The sequence below is a fragment of the Pristis pectinata genome, chromosome 3 (assembly GCF_009764475.1).
Source record: "Pristis pectinata isolate sPriPec2 chromosome 3, sPriPec2.1.pri, whole genome shotgun sequence".
In the NCBI taxonomy this organism is placed as follows: domain Eukaryota; kingdom Metazoa; phylum Chordata; class Chondrichthyes; order Rhinopristiformes; family Pristidae; genus Pristis; species Pristis pectinata.
The window spans coordinates 135,805,650-135,829,813 of NC_067407.1; the positions used below are offsets into that span (position 1 = coordinate 135,805,650).

Here is a 24,164-nt window from a genome sequence, read left to right on the forward strand (position 1 = left end):
CCTGGGTGCAATTCTGGCCCCGGTCCGTAGGGAGTTTGTACGTTCTCCCCATGTCCGCGTGGGTTTCCTCTGGGTGCTCCGGTTTCCTCCCATATTCCAAAGATGTACGGGTTAGGAAGTTGTGGGCATGCTATGTTGGCGCTGGAAGCGTGGCGGCACATGCGGGCTGCCCCCCAGCACACTCTACGCAAAAGATGCCTTTCACTGTGTTTCGATGTTCATGTGACTAATAAAGTATTTTAATCTTGTAAAATTCTGAGGGGGGGGGGGGTTGATCGAATGAGTAGCAAAAGGCTAGAGGGTCTATAACTTGAAGGTGTTATTCTCAAGATGAGGGCCATTTGGAACTGAGAGGAGAAATTTCTTCAATCGGGAGGTTTGAATCTTTCTTTGCATCAAGCTCTGTGCCTGATCAGTCATTGGGCAGATTCATGAGGAATCAGAGGATGTGGGGATCAGACAGCAAAGTAGGTTTAACTTATTGAACAGTGAGCGCCCAAGACCCCTATCCGTTTCTTGTTCGTATATTCTTTTATGACGACAATGACTCACTGCATGAAGTAAGTCTCCATTGTCCTCGGGTTCCTTATGGGCTAAAAGTGGGGTTGCGTTCCTAGAAAACGGGCTGTATCACAATTTTCCGTAATGCAAAGCCACTTCATCTGTTCATGGGTCAAGAAATGTTAGTTGAAAAACAAAATTTTGTATTGAGTTGAATTTATTTACTTTTTCTCCCCACACAAATTCCATTTGAATTTTATTTGGTAACTCAAATTTTTGGGAGTGATTTGTGAATTCCATAAGGTCAAATTTCTGTCACCTGTATCTTTGACCTGTGTTCATTGGTTACTGATGCTGCCCGAGGGACCTGTTTTATGCAGACCCCCTAGTAAAACGAATAGTGTAGCAGTTAGCGTAATGCTATTACAGCGCCAGTGACCTGGGTTCAATTCTGGCCGCTGTCTGTAAGGAGTTTGTACGTTCTCCCCGTGACTGCGTGGGTTTCCACCCACATTCCAAAGACGTACTGATTAGGAGCTGTGGACATTGCTCTGTTGGCGCTGGAAGAGTGGCGACACTTGCGGGCTGCCCCCGGCACATTCTCAGCAATGCAGAGACTCATTTCACTGCATTTCGATGTACATGTGACTAATAAATAAATATCTTAAATTCTGAATTAATTAACAATTTCCCTGACCTCCTCTTTTCCTAAAAGGGAAGAACACTGCTCCATATTCCAGAAAGAAAATAAAACAAAATCAGTGAGTAATTTGTAGACTGTTTAATAAAATGCTAGTTCTTTTTGTACAATACGACTTTAAGAAACTTTCTCCCCGGCCCCAAAATTGAATGAGTAACACAAATTCCTTTTGGTCATTTAAACATATAAAGCATCAGTATTCATCATCCAATACATATATTAGGTCTTTTAAAAATGAATCCACTCTGCACTTTCTCACTGTGATAATCCCCATTATATCCCAATCCATAGTATTTATATTACAATAATCTCTCACCTCCCCCAAAATCCAAATTCTCCTGCTACCAACTGTTACAGCACTCCAATTCCAGACCGTAATGCATATTTACTTGAAGTAGATGCCAGAAGGGGAAGAGACAGAGGGTACAAGTTCAATATTTAGGTTCAGCCAAGATACCGATTGCATTTGGTGTTAAATGTTACATTTGTTATCTCCCTCAACATTAAGTTTCCATTTGCCTTGTTTCTCCTCACACCCACCTACTTGAAGCGAACTACCTTAATATACAAGTGAGATTCAGTTGCTATGGCTAATAAAATGTGCAAGAATCTTAAAGTCTTTGTTTTGCATTTTGAAAGAGCCCACGGACACAGGAACAAGGCATCGACGTCCAGCAGAGTGACTTGGAAGCAAGTCCTTATTGCCGGCCATAATCAGGCGCTCTCGTAGATGTAGTAAGGCTTGGTCAGACCGTACAGTTCGTCCTCGTACTTGGGAAGGCAGCAGAAGAAGATTCCACACCCGATCATCAGGATGGTGGCGCCCCAGCCCAGCCCGTAGCTCCAGCTGTACTCGTAGGAGCCGCTTTGGATCAGGACATCGGTGAACTTGACCGGGTAGGTGACCAGACCGATGAACTGGACCAGGACTGGAGAGCGAGAGAGAAACAATTCAGCGTTCAACTGGAAGCCTTCCTTACGACGAGGTGAGGGGCTAGGTTGCTGGGGCAATGCTGGCGAAAGCGACCTTTGCACTTTGACCCGTCGCTTGTGCCAATCATCAAACGAGGAGGTAAATAGTGGGAGATGGACACAGGCAAACACCAGTGTGACTGACTGACATGGGCTACTTTGCAGAAACTAAATTAGGACGTTACGCATTTATCCTGATGGGCAGGTTGCCTGTGAAATTGGCTGTGGTTTCTGACTCTTAGGGTCCTTTACCATTGCAAGTGGGCACATAGTTTGTGGCCTGTTCGGATCCTGCTGGAGGTCGGTCTCTTGTCCTTGGGGAAGTCAAAGTCACCGACCTCTGTTCTGGGGTCAGCGGTGGGGCACATCCCACGCACCTTCCCATTTCGAAAACGGCAAAGATGTTGCTGCTCTTTAGAGTCATTGACTCAAAGAGTCGTACAGCACAGAAACAGGCCCTTCGGCCCACCTCGTCCATGCCGGCCTTTTTGCTCATCTACACTAATCCCATTTGCCCGCATTAGAATCGTATTGCTCTATGCTTTGCCTATTTAAGTGTCTGCCTCAATGTCTCGTAAATGTAGTGACTGTGTCCCAATTTCACCACCTCCTCTGGCAGCGATTCCCAGAAAAAAGCGCCCCTCAGATCTCCTTTAAAACTCTCACCTTAAACCTATGCCCTCTACCATGGACAAAGGATTCTGACCTCCTGGTGGCCACCCACTTCAATTCCACATCCCACTGACACGTCTGTCCACGGCCTCCAGGACTGGAAAGGAAGAGGGCAGAAGCCGGAAATGAGAAGGTCAGGGGAGGGGGAGGGGGGGGGAGCACAGGCTGGCAGGTGATAGGTGAGTCCACTTCAACTCTACATCCCACTCCCAGACCGACATGTCTATCCGCGGCCTCCTCTTCTGCCACGTCGAGGCCTGACGCAGGTTGGAGGAACAACGCCTCATATTCCGCCTTGGGAGTCTCCAACCTGATGGCCTCAACATCGATTTCTCTAACTTCTGGTAACCCCTTTTTCTCCCCCCCCCCCCCCCCCCCCCCCCAACTCTTTTGTCTTCCCTTATTCCCATGGCTCCCTTCCACTGCCTTGATGACCTGCCCCTCTCCTCTCCTCCCCTCCCCTCCCCCATCCTTTATTCCATGGTCCACTGCCCTCTCCCACCGGATTCCTTCTTCAGCCCTTTGCCTCTTCTACCTGTCACCTCTCAGCTTATTACATCTTCCCCCCCCTCCCCCACCCACCTACCTTCCCCCCTCTCACCTGGACTCACCTCTCCCCTGCCTGCGTGCGCTCCTCCCCCCCCACCTTCTTATTCCGGCTTCTGCCCTCTTCTTTTCCAGTCCTGATGAAGGGTCTCGGCCTGAAACGTTGACTGTTTATTTCCCTCCATAGATGCTGCCTGACCCGCTGAGTTCCTCCAGCACTTTTTGTACATTGCAAAAGAACCTGACTGCTCTGTGCCTCTCATAATCCGATCTACTTTTCCCAATGCTCGTGTCTGTTTACCCGACGGGGGACACGGAGCTGCTTGTGGTTTATCCCAAGGAAGATGTTGGAATCGCTGGGAATGGCAGGCAGGGAAATGTGGGCCTGGACCATGCACTACCCATTTGGAGAGGAAGTACAGGAGTGATCGTGGTGGGGTGGCTCCTGGGTTATGAGGCAGGGGAGTGTGTATGAAGGGTGCAGTGTGTTCAGGTTACAGAGAGCACTGGTTACGGGGACAGAAATACTTGGTGTGGTTGAGAGAGAAAGGGACAGTGGGACTTTCCCAGTACAGATAAAGAGTAAACTCTTACCAGCAATGAAGAGGAGGAATCCAATCAGTCTCAGCAGGCCTGGTTGCTCTTTACACAAGGCCAGGATGGACAGAATGAAGCAAATGATCAACAGTATACAGCCAATAATCATCAGGGCGGCGGTTGTCTGTGCCCAGCCTGAAACAATGAAAAGGAAGGAGAAAATGTTGACTGGAAGCTTTGGTAATGACTTTAAAGTAGATTCAGGCAACTTAATCGGTTCAAAATACTGGAGAGTCGTGGGTTAAAGTGGATGGAGCAGAGAGCAGGAGACTGGCCTCTAATGGGGGGGGGATAAAACAAACTGCCGATCTCAGGTGTGAAAGTTGCCCCTCTCTCACCACCACCTCCACCCAACCTCCCCCACGACATGCCAGCTATAGGTGGGGTGGTCAGGAGAGGACCGAGTTGGACTTTGTTGAGATGCCCCAACAGTTGAATAGCCGTGCCTTGGCTCACCAGAAAAAATGGTCAGCTATGAGGAGTAATGGTACCTGTCCACATGAATCAACAGCACCCCGTACCTTCACTGAGAGGAAACCCCACACGACATTAATTTATGCAGGCTTAAACATTACTTTTCCAGCGGTACTTAATGTAAACCACACGGCGGATGAAACGTAGCAGTGACGACTCCCTGTGAATGGTGCATGTACCTTTTCCAGTCTCTCTACACCAGACACAGAGTTCAAGGTTTGAAAGATTATCGACCTGAAACATCAACCCTGTTCCTCTTTCCACAGATGCTGCCTGACCTGCTGAGTATTTTTATTTCAGTGTTACGGCATCTGCACAATTTTGCTCACGGAGAGTTTTCTTTCACAGGCTGTCCCTGGGTTATGAATGCCTGACTTATGGACACCCTCCCTGTTGCTGGCAACCTCTGTACGTCTTCACTTTGCAACCCCAGTGTCTGTGAGAGTGGCCGAGCTCACCTTGAGAGATGTGAGACAAAAACATGTTCTTCTCACAAGCCTGGGCTTGCAGACTTAGTGTCTGATCTCACACAATAATCCACTCTCACATCTACTTCTGCTCCTGGGGATGAGGCAGATAGAATGACACCCTGCCCTTCCCACTCACTTCCAGAAAACCCGATTAATCTTCCCTGAACAACAAATGGCCCCAAAAAAATATGGTTTGCTCCTCTTTCTGCACAAGGTATTGATGACATAATCGATTTAGTTCTGATGGAAAGACATTCTGAAGCACTACTCCCAGCATATCTGTGATGAATGTCTCATGGTCAGTCACTGTGTAACAGAAAAGGTAGCAGCCAAATGCTGCACAGGAAGCTCCCACAAGACAGCAATGATGGAAATGATCAGATAGAGAGAGAACCAGGCAGCCAACGCAAGGGCTTGGTGGAGAAGGACGACAGCTTAGGGTTCTTCTGCCACAGGACAGGGAGAGAAAGCTCCTTAAATACTGTAAATATGGGACTGGGGTAGCATCCCAGGGAGCCACACGAGTGGCATCGGTGCTGTGTTTTTTATATAAAAAAGTAACACTAGTGATTGATCCGTACACGAATGTAAAGGTTTGCACTGTTTTGTTGCTGTATATAGTTTTTTTTATGATGAATAAAGTTTATTTTGGTTTAAAAAAAGTTCCCCCAGTAAGAGTGTTGGGTCCCGGTGATATAATTGAAGGGAGGCGATGTGGGGCCTTGCCAGAGGGGAGAACTCCACTCACTTACCATGGGCTCATACATCCATTCAAGAGTTGACAACTAGTGCATGTAGCAGAGATTATTCGAGGTGTTGCATTAAACCAAGGCAAATGGTCAGCTCCAGTAATGCAGCACCCCTTCTACATGCACTAGTCACAGTTGAGTTTATTGTCACATGCACAGCTGCAATGAAAAACTTACTTCACAGCAGCATCACAGGCACACAGCACCAGGTACGCAACATTCATAAGAAAAACATAAACTACCCATATAAATTGTACACAATTATAAAAGAAAGAACACATCTAGAACAAAAAACAAAGTCCATTGTAGTGGAAAGTGGTCAAAGTGGCCATAATGTTGCTGTACTGAGGTAGTGATTAGGGTTGTGCAGGTTGGTTCAAGAACCGAATTGTTGAAGGGAAGTAGCTGTTCTTGAACCTGGTGGTGTGGGACTTCAGGCTTCTGTACCTCCTGCCCGATGGTAGCTGTGAGAAGGTAGCATAGCCTGGATGGTGGGGATCTTTGATGATGGATGTTGCCTTCTTGAGGCAGCACCTCCTGTAGATACTCCTGGTGGTGGGGAGGGATGTGCCTGTGATGCATTGGGCTGAGTCCACTACTCTCTGCAGCTTCTTACGTTCCTGCACATTTGAGTTGCCGTCCCAGACCATGATGCAACCAGTCAGGACACTTTCACTGATACTGTCAACTGACCTTTTTCCACACTAGTCTTTGGAAAAGAGCCTCATATCTTTTGACCTAGAAGCAATCGAGCTGTCCACTGAACTACGACCAATGGGATTGGTTTCCCTCTGTTGGTCCAGCCCATAAGGAGTGCAATGGAACCAGCCAGAGTCTTTCACATTGGATCCTTACAGACTATAGACTGTGGGTGGGTGGTAATCCCCCGCCCCCCCGCATCGCCTCCCTTCAATTATATCACCGGGACCCAACAGCAATGTTAACCCACTCTTACTGGGGGAACTTCTTTTTAACCAAAATAAACTTTATTCATCATAAAAAACAAACTATATACAACAACAAAACAGTGCAAACCTTTACATTCGTGTACGGATCAATCATTAGGTTTACCTTTTTATATTAAAAAACACAGCACCGATGCCACTCGTGTGGCTCCCTGGGATGCTACCCCAATCCCATATTTACAGTATTTAAGGAGCTTTCTCTCCCTGTCCTGTGGCAGAAGAACCTTAAACTGTCATCCTTCCCCACCAAGCCCTTGCGTTGGCTGCACCCAGCTTCCGTGTGTCCCTCAGCACGTACTCCTGCAGCCTGGAATGTGCCAGTCAGCAGCATTCCCCTACAGACATCTCACAGCGCTGGGAGACCAACAAGTTTCGGGCAGACCAAAGGGCGTCTTTCACCGAGTTGGTGACCTTCTAGCAGCAGTTGATGTAGCTGTTTTGGTAATGGAGGATTATACTTCACTTAGAAAGTGAGTCACTGCAAGCCATCGTTCTGCAAACAGGAGGCAAGACACTACCTCTCAAAGTTTGGGTGAAAGGGTGGTGCAGCCGGTAGAGCCGCTGCCTCACGGCTCCAGTGTCGCGGGTTCGCTCCTGACCTCCGGTGCTGTCTGTGTGGAGTTTGCACGTTCTACCCATGACCATTCTGGGAGCTCTGGTTTCCACCCACGATCCAAAGATGTGTGGGTTGGTGGGTTAATCAGCCGCTGTACATTGCCCCCAGTGTGTAGCTGAGCAGTAGAAACCTGGGGGGAGTTGATGAGACTGTGGGGAGAATAAAATGGTTTGGGGTAGGATTAGTGTAAAATGGGTGGTTGGTTGTGAGTGCAGACTTAGTGTGTCTGTTTCCATGAACCTGGGTTCAATTCCTGCTACTGTCTGTAAGGAGTTTGTACGTTCTCCCCGTGTGTCTGCGTGGGTTTCCTCCGGGTGCTCGAGTTTCCTCCCACATGATGAGCTTAGAGCTTGGATAAATACTTGGAGATACGATGTGGTGGCCATTACAGAGACTTGGATGGCTCAGGGACTGGAATGGTTACTTCAAGTGCCGGGTTTAAATGTTTCAGAAAGGACAGGGAGGGAGGCAGAAGAGGTGGGGGAGTGGCACTGTTGATCAGAGATAGTGTCACGGCTGCAGAAAAGGTGGACGTAATGGAGGGACTGTCTACGGAGTCTCTGTGGGTGGAGGTTAGGAACAGGAAAGGGTCAATAACTTTACTGGGTGTTTATTATAGGCCACCCAATAGTAATAGGGATATCGAGGAGCAGATAGGGAAGCAGATTCTAGAAAGGTGTGATAATAATAGTTGTTGTGATGGGAGATTTTAATTTCCCAAACATCGATTGGCATCTCCATACAGTGAGGGGTGTAGATGGGATGGAGTTTGTTAACTGTGTTCAGGAAGGATTCTTGACACTATGTAGATAAGTCTACAAGAGGAGAGGCTGTGCTTGATTTGGTATTGGGAAATGAACCTGGTCAGGTGTCAGATCTCTCAGTGGGTGAACATTTTGGAGATAGTGATCATAATTCTATCTCCTTTACGATAGCATTGGAGAGAGATAGGAACAGACAGACTAGAAAGGCGTTTAGTTGGAGTAAAGGGAATTATGAGGCTCTCAGGCAGAAAACTGGAAGCTTAAATTGGGAACAGGTGTTCTCAGGGAAAAGTACGGAAGAAATGTGGCAAATATTCAGGGGATATTTGTGTGGAGTTCTGCATAGGCATGTTCCAATGAGACGGGAATCACGAGAGTATACAGGAACCGTGGTGTACAAAGGCTATAATGAATCTAGTCAAAAGGAAAAGAAAAGCTTACAAAAGGTACAGAGAGCTGGGTAATGTTAGAGATCTGGAAGAGTATAAGGCTAATAGGAAGGAGCTTAAGAAGGAAATTAGGAGATCCAGAAGGGGACATGAGAAGGCCTTGGCGGGCAGGATTAAGGAAAACCCCAAGGCATTCTACAAGTATGTGAAGAGCAAGAGGATAAGATGCGAAAGAATAGGGCCTATCAAGTGCAGCAGTGGGAAAGTGTGTATGGATCCGGAAGAAATAGCAGAGGTACTTAATGAATACTTTACATCAGTATTCACTACGGAAAAAGATCTGGGGCATTGTAGTGAGGACTTGCAGCAGGATGAAAAGCTTGAGCATGTAGATATGAGGAAAGAGGAGGTGCTGAAACTTTTGGAAAGCATCAAGTTGGATAAGTCACCGGGACCGGATGAGATGTACCCCAGGTTGCTGTGGGAGGCGAGGGAGGAGATTGCGGAGTCTCTGGCGATGATCCTTGCATCATCAATGGAAACGGGAGAGGTCCCAGAAGATTGTAGGGTTACAGATGTTGTTCCCTTATTCAAGAAAGAGAGTAGAGATAGCCCAGCAAATTATAGACCAGTGAGTCTTACCTCAGTCGTTGGTAAACTGATGGAGAAGATCCTGAGAGGCAGGATTTATGAACATTTGGAGAGGTATACTATGATTAGGAATAGTCAGCATGGCTTTGTCAAGGGCAGGTCCTGCCTTACGAGCCTGATTGAATTTTTTGAGGAAGTGACCAAACACATCGATGAAGGGAGAGCAGTAGATGTAGTGTATATGGATTTCAGCAAGGCATTTGATAAGGTACCTCATGCAAGGCTTATTGAGAAAGTAAGGAGGCATGGGATCCAAGGGGACATTGCAGTGTGGATCCAGAACTGGCTGGCCCACAGAAGGCAAAGGGTGGTTGTTGAAGGGTCGTATTCTGCATGGAGGTTGGTGACCAGTGGTGTACCTCAGGGATCTGTCCTGGGACCCTTACTCTTTGTGATTTTTATAAATGACCTGGATGAGGAAGTGGAGGGATAGGTTAGTAAGTTTGCGGATGACACAAAGGTTGGAGGTGTAGTGGATAGTATAGAGGGTTGTCAGAGGTTACAGCGGGACATAGACAGGATGCAAAGCTGGGCTGAGAAGTGGCAGATACAGTTCAACCCAGATAAGTGTGATGTAGTTTATTTTGATAGGTCAAATGTGATGGCAGAATATAGTATTAATGGTAGGACTCTTGGCAGTGTGAAGGATCAGAGGGATCTTGGGGTCCGAGTCCATAGGACGCTCAAAGCAACTGTACAGGTTGACTCTGTGGCTAAGAAGGCATATGGTGTATTGTCCTTCATCAATCAGGGAATTGAATTTAGGAGCCGAGGTATTGTTACAGCTATATAGGACCCTGGTCAAACCCCACTTGGAGTACAGTGCTCGGTTCTGGTCGCCTCACTACACGAAGGATGTGGAAGCCATAGAGAGGGTGCAGAGGATATTTACAAGGATGCTGCCTGGATTGCAGAGCATGCCTTATGAAAGCAGGTTGGGGGAACTCGGCCTTTTCTCCCTGGAGCGACAGAGGATGAGGGGGGACCTGACAGAGGTATATAAAATGATGAGAGGCATTGATTGAGTAGATAGTCAGAGGCCTTTCCCCAGGGCTGAAATGGTTGCCACAAGAGGACACAGATTTAAGGTGCTGGGGAGTATGTATAGAGGAGATGTCAGGGGTGAGTTTTTTACTCAGAGAGTGGTGAGTGCATGCAATGGGCTGCCGGCAACGGTGTGGAGGCGGATACGATAGGGTCTTTTAAGAGACTGTTGGATAGATACATGGAGCTGAGAAAAATACTATAGGTAAGCCTAGTAATTTCTAGGGTAGGGACATGTTCGGCACAGCTTTGTGGGCCGAAGGGCCTGAATTGTGCTGTAGGTTTTCTATGTTTCTATGTTTCACATTCCAACAGACGTACAGGTTAGGAAGTTCTGGGCATGCTATGTTGGCGCCGGAAGCGTGGCGACACTTGCAGGCTGCCCCCAGCACAGTCTCAGTAACTCAAAAAGATGAATTTCACTGTGTGCTTTGATGTACATGTGACTAATAAATAAATATCTAATATCTGTATCCCTGCAAATGTCTGCTGGATGGTGGTATGTTCCATAGTCACAATGGACAGACGCTTTGCAGGTCTAACTGTACGTGACGTTACTGGGATATCAGTTACTCAACACTACAAGGACTGTGAACCTTTGTTTCTTCTCAGCTGTGTTTGCTGGTTCACTGCCAAACCTCAAAAACACTGAGCTCCAGAGTTTTTTCAAATCTTCTCAAATATATTTTGCTTTAATCTTAAACATCGCACCATCTAAGCAATATCTGCTGATTAAGCTTGCCCTTCCCTCTGCCCTGCCCACTTATTACTCTGCTCGTTACAATTACTGCCACACCTTGGCCTCAGTGTGTATGACTCTATGACTCTAAGTGTACTCAATTAGTTAAAATATAAGTTGTCTGTCACCAGGTTAAATGGGAAGGTTACTCAGCTTAACTACACCACTGGGAGTCTACAAGAGTGCACCCCACCCCCACTGGGCACCATCTCGGAGAGCAATGGAATATCTGTGGACGTTTATGTGAGTGACCATCAGAAGTAAGTGTTTTGGACTATCAGTAAGAGTCTCCCCACAAATAAACGTAGTGCATCCACCAATCCACACCAGTCCATGGGCAATCCACTCAGATAAAATGATGTTACGTCGAAGAGCAACTGGAAAGTTATTTTGTTGCCTTGGCCAATGTTTTACACCTCAAACAACATCAGTAAAATAGACCATGTGGTCTTTATCATATTGTGGGAGTTTGCTGTGTGTAAACTCACTACCACTTTTCTGACATTTAAGCAGTGTCTACAATCCCAGAGACTTTTCCTATTGGTCATAAAACACATTGGGATGTTTTGAGGTGAAAGGTGCTATACAAATACAAGTCTTTTTATATCACTGGGAAACATTGTTAGTAAAAGCCAGAGGTATGTACCGTGCCAGACAATTTCTGCTGAGTGGTGACATGGACTTCAGAATGGTGGTGTATCATGACATGGCGTGGTGCAGGATTAAAGGGATATGAAATGGCTCACACTGCAACTGTTGAATCTACTTGAAAGTTCTTAGAGGCAAACACACCCACTGAAACCAAATATAAAACAACCATTGTCTCTCTATCTCCACCCAATAACATCCTGTAAAGTTGCCTTTCTCACTGACAAGCTTAGACTCTGAAGTGGGTTCATGTATTCAGTCCTAAAAGGCTTAAAAGCAATCTGATTATATTTTGTATAAAGGTTACTATTTAATGTTAATATCATGGTTAGGTTAGACAGTGTAGATATGGGGAGAACAGGAACATAGGAAGCAGGCCATTCAGCCCATCAAGCCTGTTCTTCAAAAGCAATCAAACAGGATCATGGGTGACCATTCACCTCAATGCCACTTTGTTGTCCTATCCCACATCTCGATTCCTCCAATGAAAATTAATGATTGAGCCTCCACTGGGAATCTCTGAACACGTTTATCCTCTGGTTTAGGTAAGGAGACAAAAATTGTATGCAATTATCCAGCTGTGGTCTCCCCAAGACCCTATATAATTGTAGCAAGACATCTTTGCAATTGTATTCGTAGAACACAGAACACTACAGCACAGCACGGGCCCTTCGGCCCACGATGTTGTGTCGCCATTTTATCCTGCTCTACTATCTATCTAACCCTTCCCTCCCACATGGCCCTCCAGAATATAACCCTCCTGTTATAAAGGATTCAAATCCTTTATAACAACCTAACATATCTAATGCTTTCCCATCTGCCTTCTACACCCGCACATTACCATTCAGTAACTGGTAATTGGTTTATTGTCACATGTACTGAGATACAGTGGAAAGCTTTTGTTTGCGTGCCATCCAGACCTCAGATCACCTCCATACATCAGTATATCGAGGTGGTACAAGGGAAATCAATAACAGAATATAGTGTTACGGTTATAGCGAAAGTGCAGTGCAGGTAGACAAATAAAGTGCAAGGGCCGTGATTGAGAGATCAAGAATACAATAACAACTTTAAAAGACATTTGGACAGGTACATGGATAGGAAAGGTTAAGAAGGTTATGGGCCAAACATGGGGAAACATCCTGGGAGGCCTTCACTGCTGTTCTTCCATTTGGATGGAGCCCAGTTGGGGGAGCATTGATCTCTTGCAGACTCACAGCAGTTAAGCTGTGAAACCTTCCCACTGAACCGGCACCAGGGGATTGGCAATGTACATTTTATTAAATTAACTGAATAAATTGTAATTTCTTGATAGATTAAGCCAAAAAATTACCTGTTGGTAAAATGGGTCAGAAGAACAGTATAACAGAGGCCAGTCTTATCCAAGAGGCAGTAATGCAGTGTAAGGGACTATAATGAGTTGTGTACGAGACCGTAATGGATCTACTTGAGGCTACAAATCTTGTACTACTAATCTGAACTGACAATCGGTTCAGCAGCAGGATCTATCAGTAAGCCAGTGCTTTTGGGTTCTGCCGCAGAGGGAGTGCTTTAGGGTTGGAAATTTGCAGAAAACTAATAGTCACGGGTTAACACAGGGTGTGGCACAGTGGGGCAACTAGTGCAGCTGCTGTCCCTCAGCTCTGGCAACCTGCGTTCAATCCAGACCTCCACGTGCTGTGTTGAGTCATAGACTTATACAGAACAGGCCCTTCAACTTGTCCACGTCAAACAAAATGTCTACCCGAGCTAGTCCCATTTGCCTGTGTTTGACCCACATCCCTCTGTAGCTTTTCTATCCATGTACCTGTCTAAATGTCTTTTAAGCGTTGTAATTGTCCCCACCTCTACCACTTCCTCTGGCAGCTCGTTCCACATACCCATCACCCTCTGTGTGAAAATGTTTCCCCTATGGTCCCTTTAAATCTTTCCCCTCTCACCATAAATCTATGTCCTCTAGTTTTAAACTCTCCTACCCTGGGAAAAAGACTGTGGTTATCCACTTTAGTTACGCCCCTCATGATTTTATACATCTCTTTAACATCATCCCTCAGCCTCTTTCGCTCCAGGGAAAAAAGTCCCAGCCTATCCAGCCTCTCCTAAAAGTCAAACCCTCCAGTCCCAGTAACATCCTCGTGAATCTTTTCTGTACCCTTTCCAGCTTAACGACATCTTTCCTATAGCTGGGCGACCAGAACTGTGCACAATACTTGGTCTCTCCAACGACTTGTACAGCTGTAACATGACTATCCAACTCCTGTACTCAATGGAGACACAAGAGACTGCAGATGTGGAACTTGGAGCAACCAGTGGCTAGTGGTGTTCCCCAGGGATATGTTCTAGGACCCCGGCTCTTTGTGATTTTTATAAATGACTTGGATGAGGATGTGGAGGGGTGGGTTAGTAAGTTTGCTAATGATAAAGGTTGGTGGTGTGGTGGATAATGTAGAAAGTTGCTGTAGGTTACAACAGGACATTGATAGGATATAGAGCTGGGCTGAGAAGTGGCAGATGGAGTTCAATCCTGAATTTGAAGGCAGAATACAAGGTTAATGGCAGGACTCTTGGCAGTGTGGAGGAACAGAGGGATCTTGGAGTCCACGGCCAGAGATCCCTCAAGGTTGCCACGCAGGTCAATAGGGTTGATAAGAAGGCGTATGGTGTGTTGGCCTTCATAGTGGGGGTATTGAGTTCAAGAGCCACGAGGTGATGTTGCAGCTCTATAGAACTCAGGTTAGACCACACTTGGGAGTATTGTGTTCAGTTCTGGTCGCCTCATTATAGGAAGGATGTGGAAGCTTTAGAGAGGGTGCAGAGGAGATTTACCAGGATGTTGCCTGGATTGGAGAGCATGTCTTATGAGGATAGACTGAGCGAACTAGGGCTTTTCTCTTTGGAGTGGAGGAGAATGAGAGGTGACTTGACAGAGGTGTACAAGACGATAAGAGGCATAGATCAAATGGACAGTCAAAGACATTTGCCCAAGGTGAAAATGGTTTGGTCTCCCACCCTATGATGCTATTAAGAGACTCTTAGATAGCCACATGAATGATAGAAAAGTGGAGGGCTATGTGGGAGGGAAGGGCTAGATAGATCTTAGAGTAGGACAAAATGTCGGCACAACATCGTGGGCCAAAGGGCCTGTACTGTGCTGTAATGTTCTATGATCTAACACACAAAGTGCTGGAGGAACTCAGCGGGTCAGGCAGTATCTGTGGAGGGAAATGGACGGTTGATGTTTCGGGTTGAGACAAGATGAAGGAACTTGACCTTATATGTCACCTGTTCATTTCCCTCCTGCCTGACCTGCTGAGTTCCTCCAGCATTCTGTGTGTACCTCCTGTACTCAATGCCCTGACTGATGAAGGCAAACATGCCAAACGCCTTCTTCATCACCCTGTTTACCTGTGAAACTCTGCACCTGTACCTCAAGGTCTCTCGTGTTTTACAACACTCTCCAGGGCCCTACCATTTGAGTTTGGGCAATCTCCCTGCGACATTTTCCCTCCAGGTTCTCTGGTTTAGAATCTGAGGAATGAGGGGAGAATGAAATGGGGTTGGTGCAGTGTTTGTGTAATTGAGTGCTGGATTCTCAGTGCAGAGTGGGCTGATGGGCCTGTTCCCTTGCCGTATGACCAAAAATACCACAGGTCTCAACCAGAAAAGATGCACAAACTTAAAGGGAAATCCAGCAAGGCTGGTTCAATTACCAGGCAAGGAGAAACAGAACGCTCTCTGCCCTGAGCCTGAGTAATTGGAAGGAAAAGCCGATTATTCCTCGGCTCACCCACTCAGAAGTCAGTCCAAATTCCAGCTCCTGCACCCTGCCTACCTTTCCCCCAGCCATCACCGGGTGTGGATGCTTAAACAATATTAGATATTCCTTCTGAAGCCTCTCCCCAACTTCCCAAGTAAGGACACCCAGTGAACGGGTGAGGGGTAGAATCCAGGGAGGATAAAATGGGACTAGTGCAAATGGGTGTTTGATGGTCAGCACAGGCTGGAAGGGCTGAACGGCCGCTGCCGTGCTATATAACTCGACACACTAGTTGGAACTAGTTGGAAAATATATGAAACTGGGTATATTGGTCTCTTTATCCATGGAACCTTACTGCATAGAGGGAGCCCATTCTTGTATAGACAGAGCCCACTGAAACCTGAACCCCTCCCCCTTTTGCTGCTTTGCCTTTTAAACAGAATGCCCAATAATTTTCCACTGTGACCACAAACCATCAGCATGTCTCAACAAGGAGATGCCGCGCCTAATCTGTTGCCAGAAAGATTCTGCACTTAAGTGGGACAGTTCCCAAATTCCTCAATGTGTTTAAGGTTATTCCACTCAGGAAAGATGGTAGAAACTTGCTCATTCTCCTCGTTCCACATATGATCATCAGCAAAGATAAGGGGGAAAGGTCCTGAGGGCAAACGCTTTGCTATTTGCGGTCTTAATCATCACATTTTGTTCCCTTCCCCCACCTCTTTCATTCCCCTCCCAAGCACAGTTATCTGCTCTTAAATTCCAGAACTTTTTTTTTAATTCCCCAGGCCACGAACTAATCATTTATGTTTTTCCTGTGAGGCTCACCCTCATACAGACATTCTTCTCAATTATAATAAACGGATCTGTATTCGTGGAGAGATAGCAAGATAAAACTAAGGAGTAACTGTGAAAGAATGGCAAACACACAGTGAGCACTGCAGCACAGGGAACCTGGAATCCCAATGGTCTGACTCACTGTCCTGATACCACAGCAGGGGAACATCTCCAAAATTCATCACTTTACCATAGCTGTTGCTTGGTTTCTGGCTTTATACTGATGCTGGAACTTGGCTCACTATATACACTGCGAATCCATGCTAATCAGTGGAAAACAATATTTCACTCTATGCATTGAAAGCATCCAATCATTGATAATTCCAATTGCTAATACACATTGTGTGGCACTGGGGAGATAGATGTTCAAAGTTCAACCCTGCAGCAATGAGGACAGAGCAGATGGGTGGTGGTGGCGCAGTAGATGGATCTGTCCAGTGTTGGCCAGGCTTCAGGTTATACCCTCCTTGTCTGAAGATGGGAGACCAAGCCTGGTTTATTCCAGCACCAGTCTGTAGAAATGCCTCTTCACCGTGACAACATTATCTCCTAAAATGTCTTTGCCAATATTGAGAAGAAATGCCAACTACCAATACTCCAGCTCAAGGTGACAGAACAGGTCAGACTCCAGAACGAGCAACAAAATGCTGTAGGAACTCAGCAGGTCAAGCACCGATGATGAAGGCAAGGGGATGTTGACATTTCAGGTTGAGATTCTGTATCAGGGATTGAACAGGTCAAGTTCTACATTCTGCTAATTCCTTGTGACAGTTCACCTTTCCTACAGTAGTGACAGTAAAGTACATTGGAACGATTCAACTTTGTATAAGTGCATATTCTTCCTCTTTACCAATGTAAACCTCCTGGTGCTGATGAAGATGAAACAGTAGTGTAGCGGTTAGCGTAACACTTTACAGCGCCAGCGACCCGGGTTCAATTCCGGCCGCTGTCTGTAAGGAGTTTGTACGTTCCCCCGTGTCTGCGTGGATTTCCTCCGGGTGCTCCGGTTTCCTCCCACATTCCAAAACAAAACGTACGGTTTAGGAAGTTGTGGGTGTGCTATGTTGGCGCCGGAAGTGTGACAACACTTGCGGGCTGCCCCCAGAACACTCTACGGGAAAGATGCATTTCACTGTGTGTTTTGATGTACATGTGACTAATAAAGAAACCTTATCTCTCGCCACAGACACTGCCTGACTTGCTGAGTATTTCCAGCATTTTCTGTTGTTTTGTTTTTCAGATTTCCAACATCTGCAGTTACTTGCCTTTTGAAAACTTGCTGTGGTGTTACTTGCTACGAGTTGCTTTTATAACACCTGTCACAGTATGACAAGTGTGTGATGAGAAGACTGTGTGATAAAACTCTCATCAGTTGGGGGGTGGGGGGGGAAAGTTGACCTACCATGGGGAACCCGCAGTGGGCAGTGGTCAGGTCGCTGGCATTGAATTTGGCTCTGTGTCTCAGAAGGGAAAGGGGAGAAGAGGGAACAATAGTGATAGGGGACTCTATAGTTAGGGTCAGTTCAGTTAGAACATAGAACAAACAGTACAGCACAACACATGCCCTTCGGCCCACAATGTTGTGCCAACCTTTAAACCTTGCCTAAGACTATCTAACCCCTTCTTCCCACATATCGCTCTATTTTAAATTCCTCCATATGCTTATCTAGTAATCTCTTGAATTTGTCCAATGTACCTGCCTCCACCACCATCCCAGGCAGCGTGTTCCATGCCCCAACCACTCTCTGGGTAAAAAACCTTCCTCTGATATCTCCCTTGAACTTCCCACCCATTACTTTAAAGCCATTACTTTAAAGTTAGGTTCTAGACTCGATAGAGGTGTACAAGATAAGAAGCTCAGATCGAGTGGACAGTCAGAGACTTCTTCCCAGGGCGACAATGGCTAACATGAGGGGGCATAATTTTAAGGTGATTGGAGGAAGGTATAGGGGGGATATCAGAGGTAAATTTTTTTTTACACAGTGGTTGGTGCGTGGAACACACTGCCAGGGGTGCTGGGAGAGGCAGATACATTAGGGACATTTAAGAGACTCTTAGATAGACACATGGATGATAGAAAAATGGAGGGCTATGTGGGAGGGAATGGATAGATTGATCTTAGAGTAGGTTAAAAGGTCGGCACACATTGGGCCTGTACTGTGCTGTAATGTTCTATGTTCTTAACACTCACATAAATCCTCCACGCACTCTTTTGTGTTTAATGATGGGCTTTCCTCTAACACTGTTCTCTTCTGTAGCCTGTTGTTTCCAGATCAAACCCTGCCACAGTGAGGGGTCTCGGGGATGTCAAGTACTGACAGGTACATGTGCCTGTGATGGCCCCATCTCGTCACACTGCTACTCTTCATGATATCAAGGTACCACTGCCTCTCCTCTGCCAGTTCGTGTTGTCTACTTACCGAATCCCACACTGAACTTGCTGCACAGGGCAGGTTACATCTCCACCTCCACTCTTTCACCACCTCCTTCAATTCCTTTCTCTTTCCTGCATTTATTCAGCTTTCTCTTAAATCCATCTGTTTACAGTTCCTTGGCTCCCTGTTGTAATCTTCACTCTCTGGGCAGGGTGGAGTTACCACATGTAGGGGCTAAAAGGTTGAATGGATGTGGTGGCCAAAGGCTGTGCCATGACTCTATGACTGAGTGGGGGAAAAAGAAACAAGAGTTTTCAGCCAGTTCCACCTATCTCGCCCTGACTCTCTTAATCGTTTGGTTAACAAAATCTAGTCTCAAGACTTTAATTAACAAGTGTGCCGGAAGCAATGGCCATTGAAGCTCTGGACTTCTACATGGTTTGTACTTCCTGAAAAGCCAGGCTCTGTATTTTAGCCCCGTGAGCCCATAGTCCTAGACTCCCAAATCGGCATAAATAGTTCTGATGAAGGGTCCCTGACCTGAAACATTAACTCTGTTCCTTTCTCCACAGATGCTGCCTGACCTGCTGAGTGTTTCCACCATTTTGCGTTTTTTCAGATTCGAGCATCTGCAGTTTCATTTGACTTCCATTCTGAGCAGAAACGGTTCCTTCATCTGTCTTATCAGTTCCCCTTGTGATCTTAAACTTCAACAAACTGCCCTTCGAAATTCTAGAGAATGCAAGCTCAATTTGTGTAATCACTGCTTGTAATTTACTCCCAGGAGATCCAGCGTCATTCTGGTAAATCCACACTGCACTCCATCTGAAGGTCAATACATCCTTCCTGAGCTGTGGTGCTCACAACTGATCACTGCTCCAGCTATGGATTTGTTCCACAAGTCCCTCCCAAACTTCTCCTCCAACTTAAGATTTACAAGAATGTTGCCAAGATTTAAGATTTCTTTATTAGTCACATGTAGATCGAAACACACAGTGAAATGCGTCTTTTACATAGGGTGTTCTGCAGGGCAGCCCGCAAGTGTCACCACGCTTCCGGTGCCAACATAGCATGCCCACAACTTCCTAACCCGTATGTCTTTGGAATGTGGGAGGAAACCCACGCGGGCACACGGGGAGAACGTACAAACTCCTTGCAGACAGCAGCCGGAATTGAACCCGCGTCACTGGCGCTGTAATAGCGTCACGCTAACCGCTACACTACCGTTTACGAGACTGCTGCCAGGACTCAAGGGCCTGAGTTATAGGGAGAGGTTGGACAGGCTAGGACTTTATTCCTTGGAACATAGGAGAATGAGGGGTGACCTTGTAGAAGAGTATAAAATTACAAGGGGCACAGATAGAGTGAATGCATACAGTCTTTTTTCCTGGGATAAGGGAGAGATTTAAAACGGATATGAGGGGAAACTTCTTCACACAGAGGGTGGTGCTTGTATTAAATGAGCTGCCAGAGAGAGTAGCTGAGGCAGGTACAACAACATTTAAAAGACATTTGAATAAGTACATGGATAGGAAAGGTTTGGAGGGATATGGGCCAAATGTGAGCAAATGGGACTAGCTGAGGTGGGCACCTTGGTCAGCATGGATGAGTTGGGCCGAAGGGCCTGTTTCCATGCTGTATTACTCTGACTCTACAACTATAAAGACCAGTATTCCATGAGTCTTGCAGGTTATTTTCTGAACATTTCCACAGTGTTTTAATTAAATTTATTTGGATCTTCTACCTCTTCTAAGTTCAAAATTGCCACATTTCTGTCCATTTACATAAGAGCATAGAACAGTAAAACAGAGTACAGGCCCTTCGGCCCACGATGTTGTGCCGGCATTTTATCCTGCTCTAAGATCTATCTAACCCTTCCTTCCCACATAGCCCTCCATTTCTCTATCATTTATGTATCTATCTAAGAGTCTCTTAAATGTCCCTAATGTATCTGCCCCCACAACCTCTGCCGGCAGTGCGTTCCACGCACCCACCACTCTCTGTGTAAAAAACTTACCTCTGACATCCCCCTTATACCTTCCTCCAATCACCTTAAAATTATGCCCCCTCGTGTTAGCCATTGTCACCCTGGGAAAAAGTCTCTGACTGTCCACTCGATCTATGCCTTTTATCATCTTGTATATCAAGTTGTTTAATCTATTAATGTCTTTCCAGTTTCAAGCTTCCATCTACAATGTCATTGGCAAAACCAGAAAGCTCTTTCATTATATCTAAATTATTAATAAGCAGTGTGAATAATTGAGGTCCGACACAGGGTGGCTTTTGTCTCATCCTGCCAACAGGATGCAGAGGTTGGTTGGGGAGGTGGGGGGGGGGGGGGGGGGGGGGGGGGAGGAATGGGCGAGCAAGGGTACAGCCTCCCCATGCATCAATCAGTGAACGAGATGAGATGAACAATGTATGTGCACGTGCTCAAGACGTCCCTCCAAGAGCAGTCAAAATTGAATTCCTGCCAATTAGAGTACTTGCTCGTTATTTCTCACTGTGGGAAAACATCTATCCAATAAAACACTTGCACAATTCATGAGGAGGTGTTCAAATTGGAGGGGTTTAATTTAAGATAGTCACATAGCATGAAGGGGAAATTATTGACTTGGTTAGGAAACTGAAGAGTGAGAGAAGGCAGGATAATGGGCCTGTTACACAGAACACAACAGGAACAGGCCCTTCAGCCCACGATGTCTGTGCTAAGCATGATGCCAAATTAAACTAATGCCTTCTGCCTGTATGTGATCCATATCCCTTGAATCCCTGTATATTCATGTGTCTATCCAACAGCATCCTACACACCACTATTGTATCTGCTTCCACTAACACCCAGGCATTGAATTCCAGGCACCCTCTGTGTATATATTAAAAAAAATTTGCCCCACACATCTCCTTTTATAAACTTCTATCAGGTCTCCCCTCAGCCTCCACCACTCCAGAGAAAACAGCCCAAGTTTGTCCAACCTCTCCTTCTGGCTCATGACCTCCAATCCAGGCAGCATCCTAGTGAACCTCTTCCCTCAGCCTCCGACGCTGTTCTGATGAAGGTGCCCAACTTGAGATGTTGATCGTCTCTCTTTACGTGGATGCTGCCTGACCTGCTGAGTCTTTCCAAAATTCGATTTTGACTGGGGCAACTTGAACACACGTACACATGTCTGCACACGTACACATGCCTATTGGTCACTGTGGAAGGCTGAACCATCCCCAGTGTAGAACCCCATGGTTCTTCTGCTGTGGGGATGCTCTGTTCCAAACTGAGCTGCTGCCATCCATACAGATCATTTCACTACATCAGTACATCGAGGTAGTACAAGGGAAAAGCAATAACAGAATGCAGAATACATTCTCTGTTACAGAGAGTGCAGTGCAGGCAGACAGTAAGGTGCAAGGCCATGAAGAGAAAAAAGAGATGGGGAGGGAGAGAAAAGGTGAGAGTAAAAGAGGTGAGGAATAGAAACATAGAACATTACAGCACAGTACAGGCCCTTCGGCCCACAATGTTGTGCCGACATTTTATCTGCTGTAAGATATATCTAACCCTTCCCTCCCACATAGACACATGAATGATAGAAAAATAGAGAGCTATCTAAGAGTCTCTTAAATGTCCCTAATGTATCTGCCCCCACAACCTCTGCCAGCAGTGCGTTCCACGCACCCACCACTCTCTGTGTAAAATACTTACCCCTGACATCCCCCTTATACCTTCCTCCAATCACCTTAAAATTATGCCCCCTCGTGTTAGCCATTGTCGCCCTGGGAAAAAGTCTCTGACTGTCCACTCGATCTATGCCTCTCATGATCCTGTACACCTCTATGAAAAACAAATAAACTGAAGATGCTGTAAGTATGAAATAAAAATAGAAAATGTTGAAAATTCTCAATGTCAGACAACATCTGTGGAGAAAGGAAGAGTTAATGTTTCAGGTCAGACTTGGTCAGAACAGGGAAAGTTAGTTTTGAGTTGCAGAGGGTTCAGAGGGATGGATAGGGTAAAGGGGTTGTCTCTGATAGGGTGAGGCCAGGGTTACCATGGTGATTAGCTGAGGATGAAGCCATCTGGTTGATAATAGGGGGAGTTACAGAGAAAGAATACAGACAGAGGAAGATGTAAAAGCGATAACATGTGAGCAAGTGCCCAGCATAATAGTGGAGAGAGGCAGAACTGAGTCAATATCACCAGTGGATGATCTACAGCAGAACTGGCCAGTTCTGACACAAACGAAGCGAGTTACCTAACATTGCTCAATCAGAGACTGAGTCAGGAAGGCTGCAACGTGCCCAGGCAGAAGATGGGGTGTTGTTCCTCAAACCTGCATTGGGTGGGGCTGGTTATAACAGTGCAGGAGGGTGACACAAAGTGGGAGCGGGATGGTAAACTGGTAAATAGGTTCACTATTGTCGCACGTACTGAGATACAGAGAAAAACATTGTATTGCGTGCCATCCATACAGATCATTTCACTACATCAGTACATCGAGGTAGTACAAGAGAAAAGCAATAACAGAATGCAGAATACATTCTCTGTTACAGAGAGTGCAGTGCAGGCAGATAGTAAGGTGCAAGGTCATGAAGAGGTAGACTTTGAGGTCAAGAGTCCACCTTATCATACAAGGGGAGTGTTCAATAGTCCTATAATAGCTGTCCTTGAGTATGGAGGATGCTGACATAAGGTGGCAGGCAATAGAAAACGCAGAGTCACTCCTGTGGACTGAACGTAGGTGTCCCACCATCTGCCTGTGTTTCGATTTTCCAGTGTAGAGGAGGTCACACTTAACACTGCACACTGTATTGGAAGATAGAATCACTGCTTCACCTGGAAGGAGTGTTTGGGTCCCTGGATGGTGGGTGGAGATGGAAGAGGTGAAAGGACAGGTATTACACCTCCTGCATTTGCATGGGCAGGTGCTGCGAGAATTGGGGTGGTTGGCAGAGATGGAAGAGCGGACCAGGGAGTCGTGAAAGGGTCAGTCAGGGAGGTTGTAAAGGGAAGGGAGGAAAGACATGGCTGCTGGTGGAATCTCACAGACAGCGGTGGAAGGATAATGCATAGGATTAAAGTTCTGGTCTGTCCTGTCCTGATATCTTTCGAGGTATAGGTGGTGGGGAAAGAGTGGGTGGAGAAGGGTTCAGAGAATCATACAGCTTGGCAACAAGGCCATTCAGCCCGACTCATCCACACTGACCAGTGGGCACCCTTCCCTATTAATCCTATCGCCCAGCACTTGGCGCATAGCTCTCCTTGCCTAAGTGACTCAAGTGCTCATCTCGACACTTACTGAACGCTGTCAGCAACCCAGCTTCAACCACTCTCTCAGGCAGTGCTTTCCAGGTACTCAACACTCCCCAGGTGAGAAAGGTCCCTCTCAGAACCCCTCTGAATCTCTTCCCCCTTACCCGAAACTTGTGTCCTCTAGTTTTATCTGCCTCTGATATAGAGAAGTTTCCTGCAGCCTGCCCTATCTATACCCGTCATAATTTTATATTCTTCAATCTCACATCCCCTCTGGACCTCCTCTGCTCCAGGGAGAATGGACCCAGCATCTCCCATCTCTCCTCATAACTGAACTGCTCCATCCCAGGCAACATCCTGGTGAATCTCCTCTGCACCCTCTCCAGCGCTGTCAAATCCTTCCTAAAGTGTGGTGACCAGAAATGCACGTAGTACTCCAGCTGAGGTCTGAGCAAA

The 24,164-nt window shown here is 46.3% G+C and overlaps 2 protein-coding genes across 2 annotated transcripts in view; both read right to left on the reverse strand.

Moving 5' to 3' along the window:
- The window catches only part of LOC127568883 (keratinocyte-associated protein 3), a 440,350-nt gene that overhangs the window by 297,698 nt on the left and 118,488 nt on the right, over nucleotides 1-24,164 (reverse strand). The gene's annotated exons all lie outside the window — the stretch shown is intronic.
- Nucleotides 1,268-24,164, reverse strand: part of perp (p53 apoptosis effector related to pmp22) — a 32,096-nt gene continuing 9,199 nt past the window's right edge. Inside the window, exons 2-3 of the mRNA XM_052013115.1 lie at nucleotides 3,986-4,123; nucleotides 1,268-2,130 (exon numbers count right to left, since the gene is read on the reverse strand). Coding sequence (XP_051869075.1) covers nucleotides 1,916-2,130; nucleotides 3,986-4,123 — 353 coding nt within the window. The 3' untranslated portion in view covers nucleotides 1,268-1,915. The remainder of the gene's footprint in view (nucleotides 2,131-3,985; nucleotides 4,124-24,164) is intronic.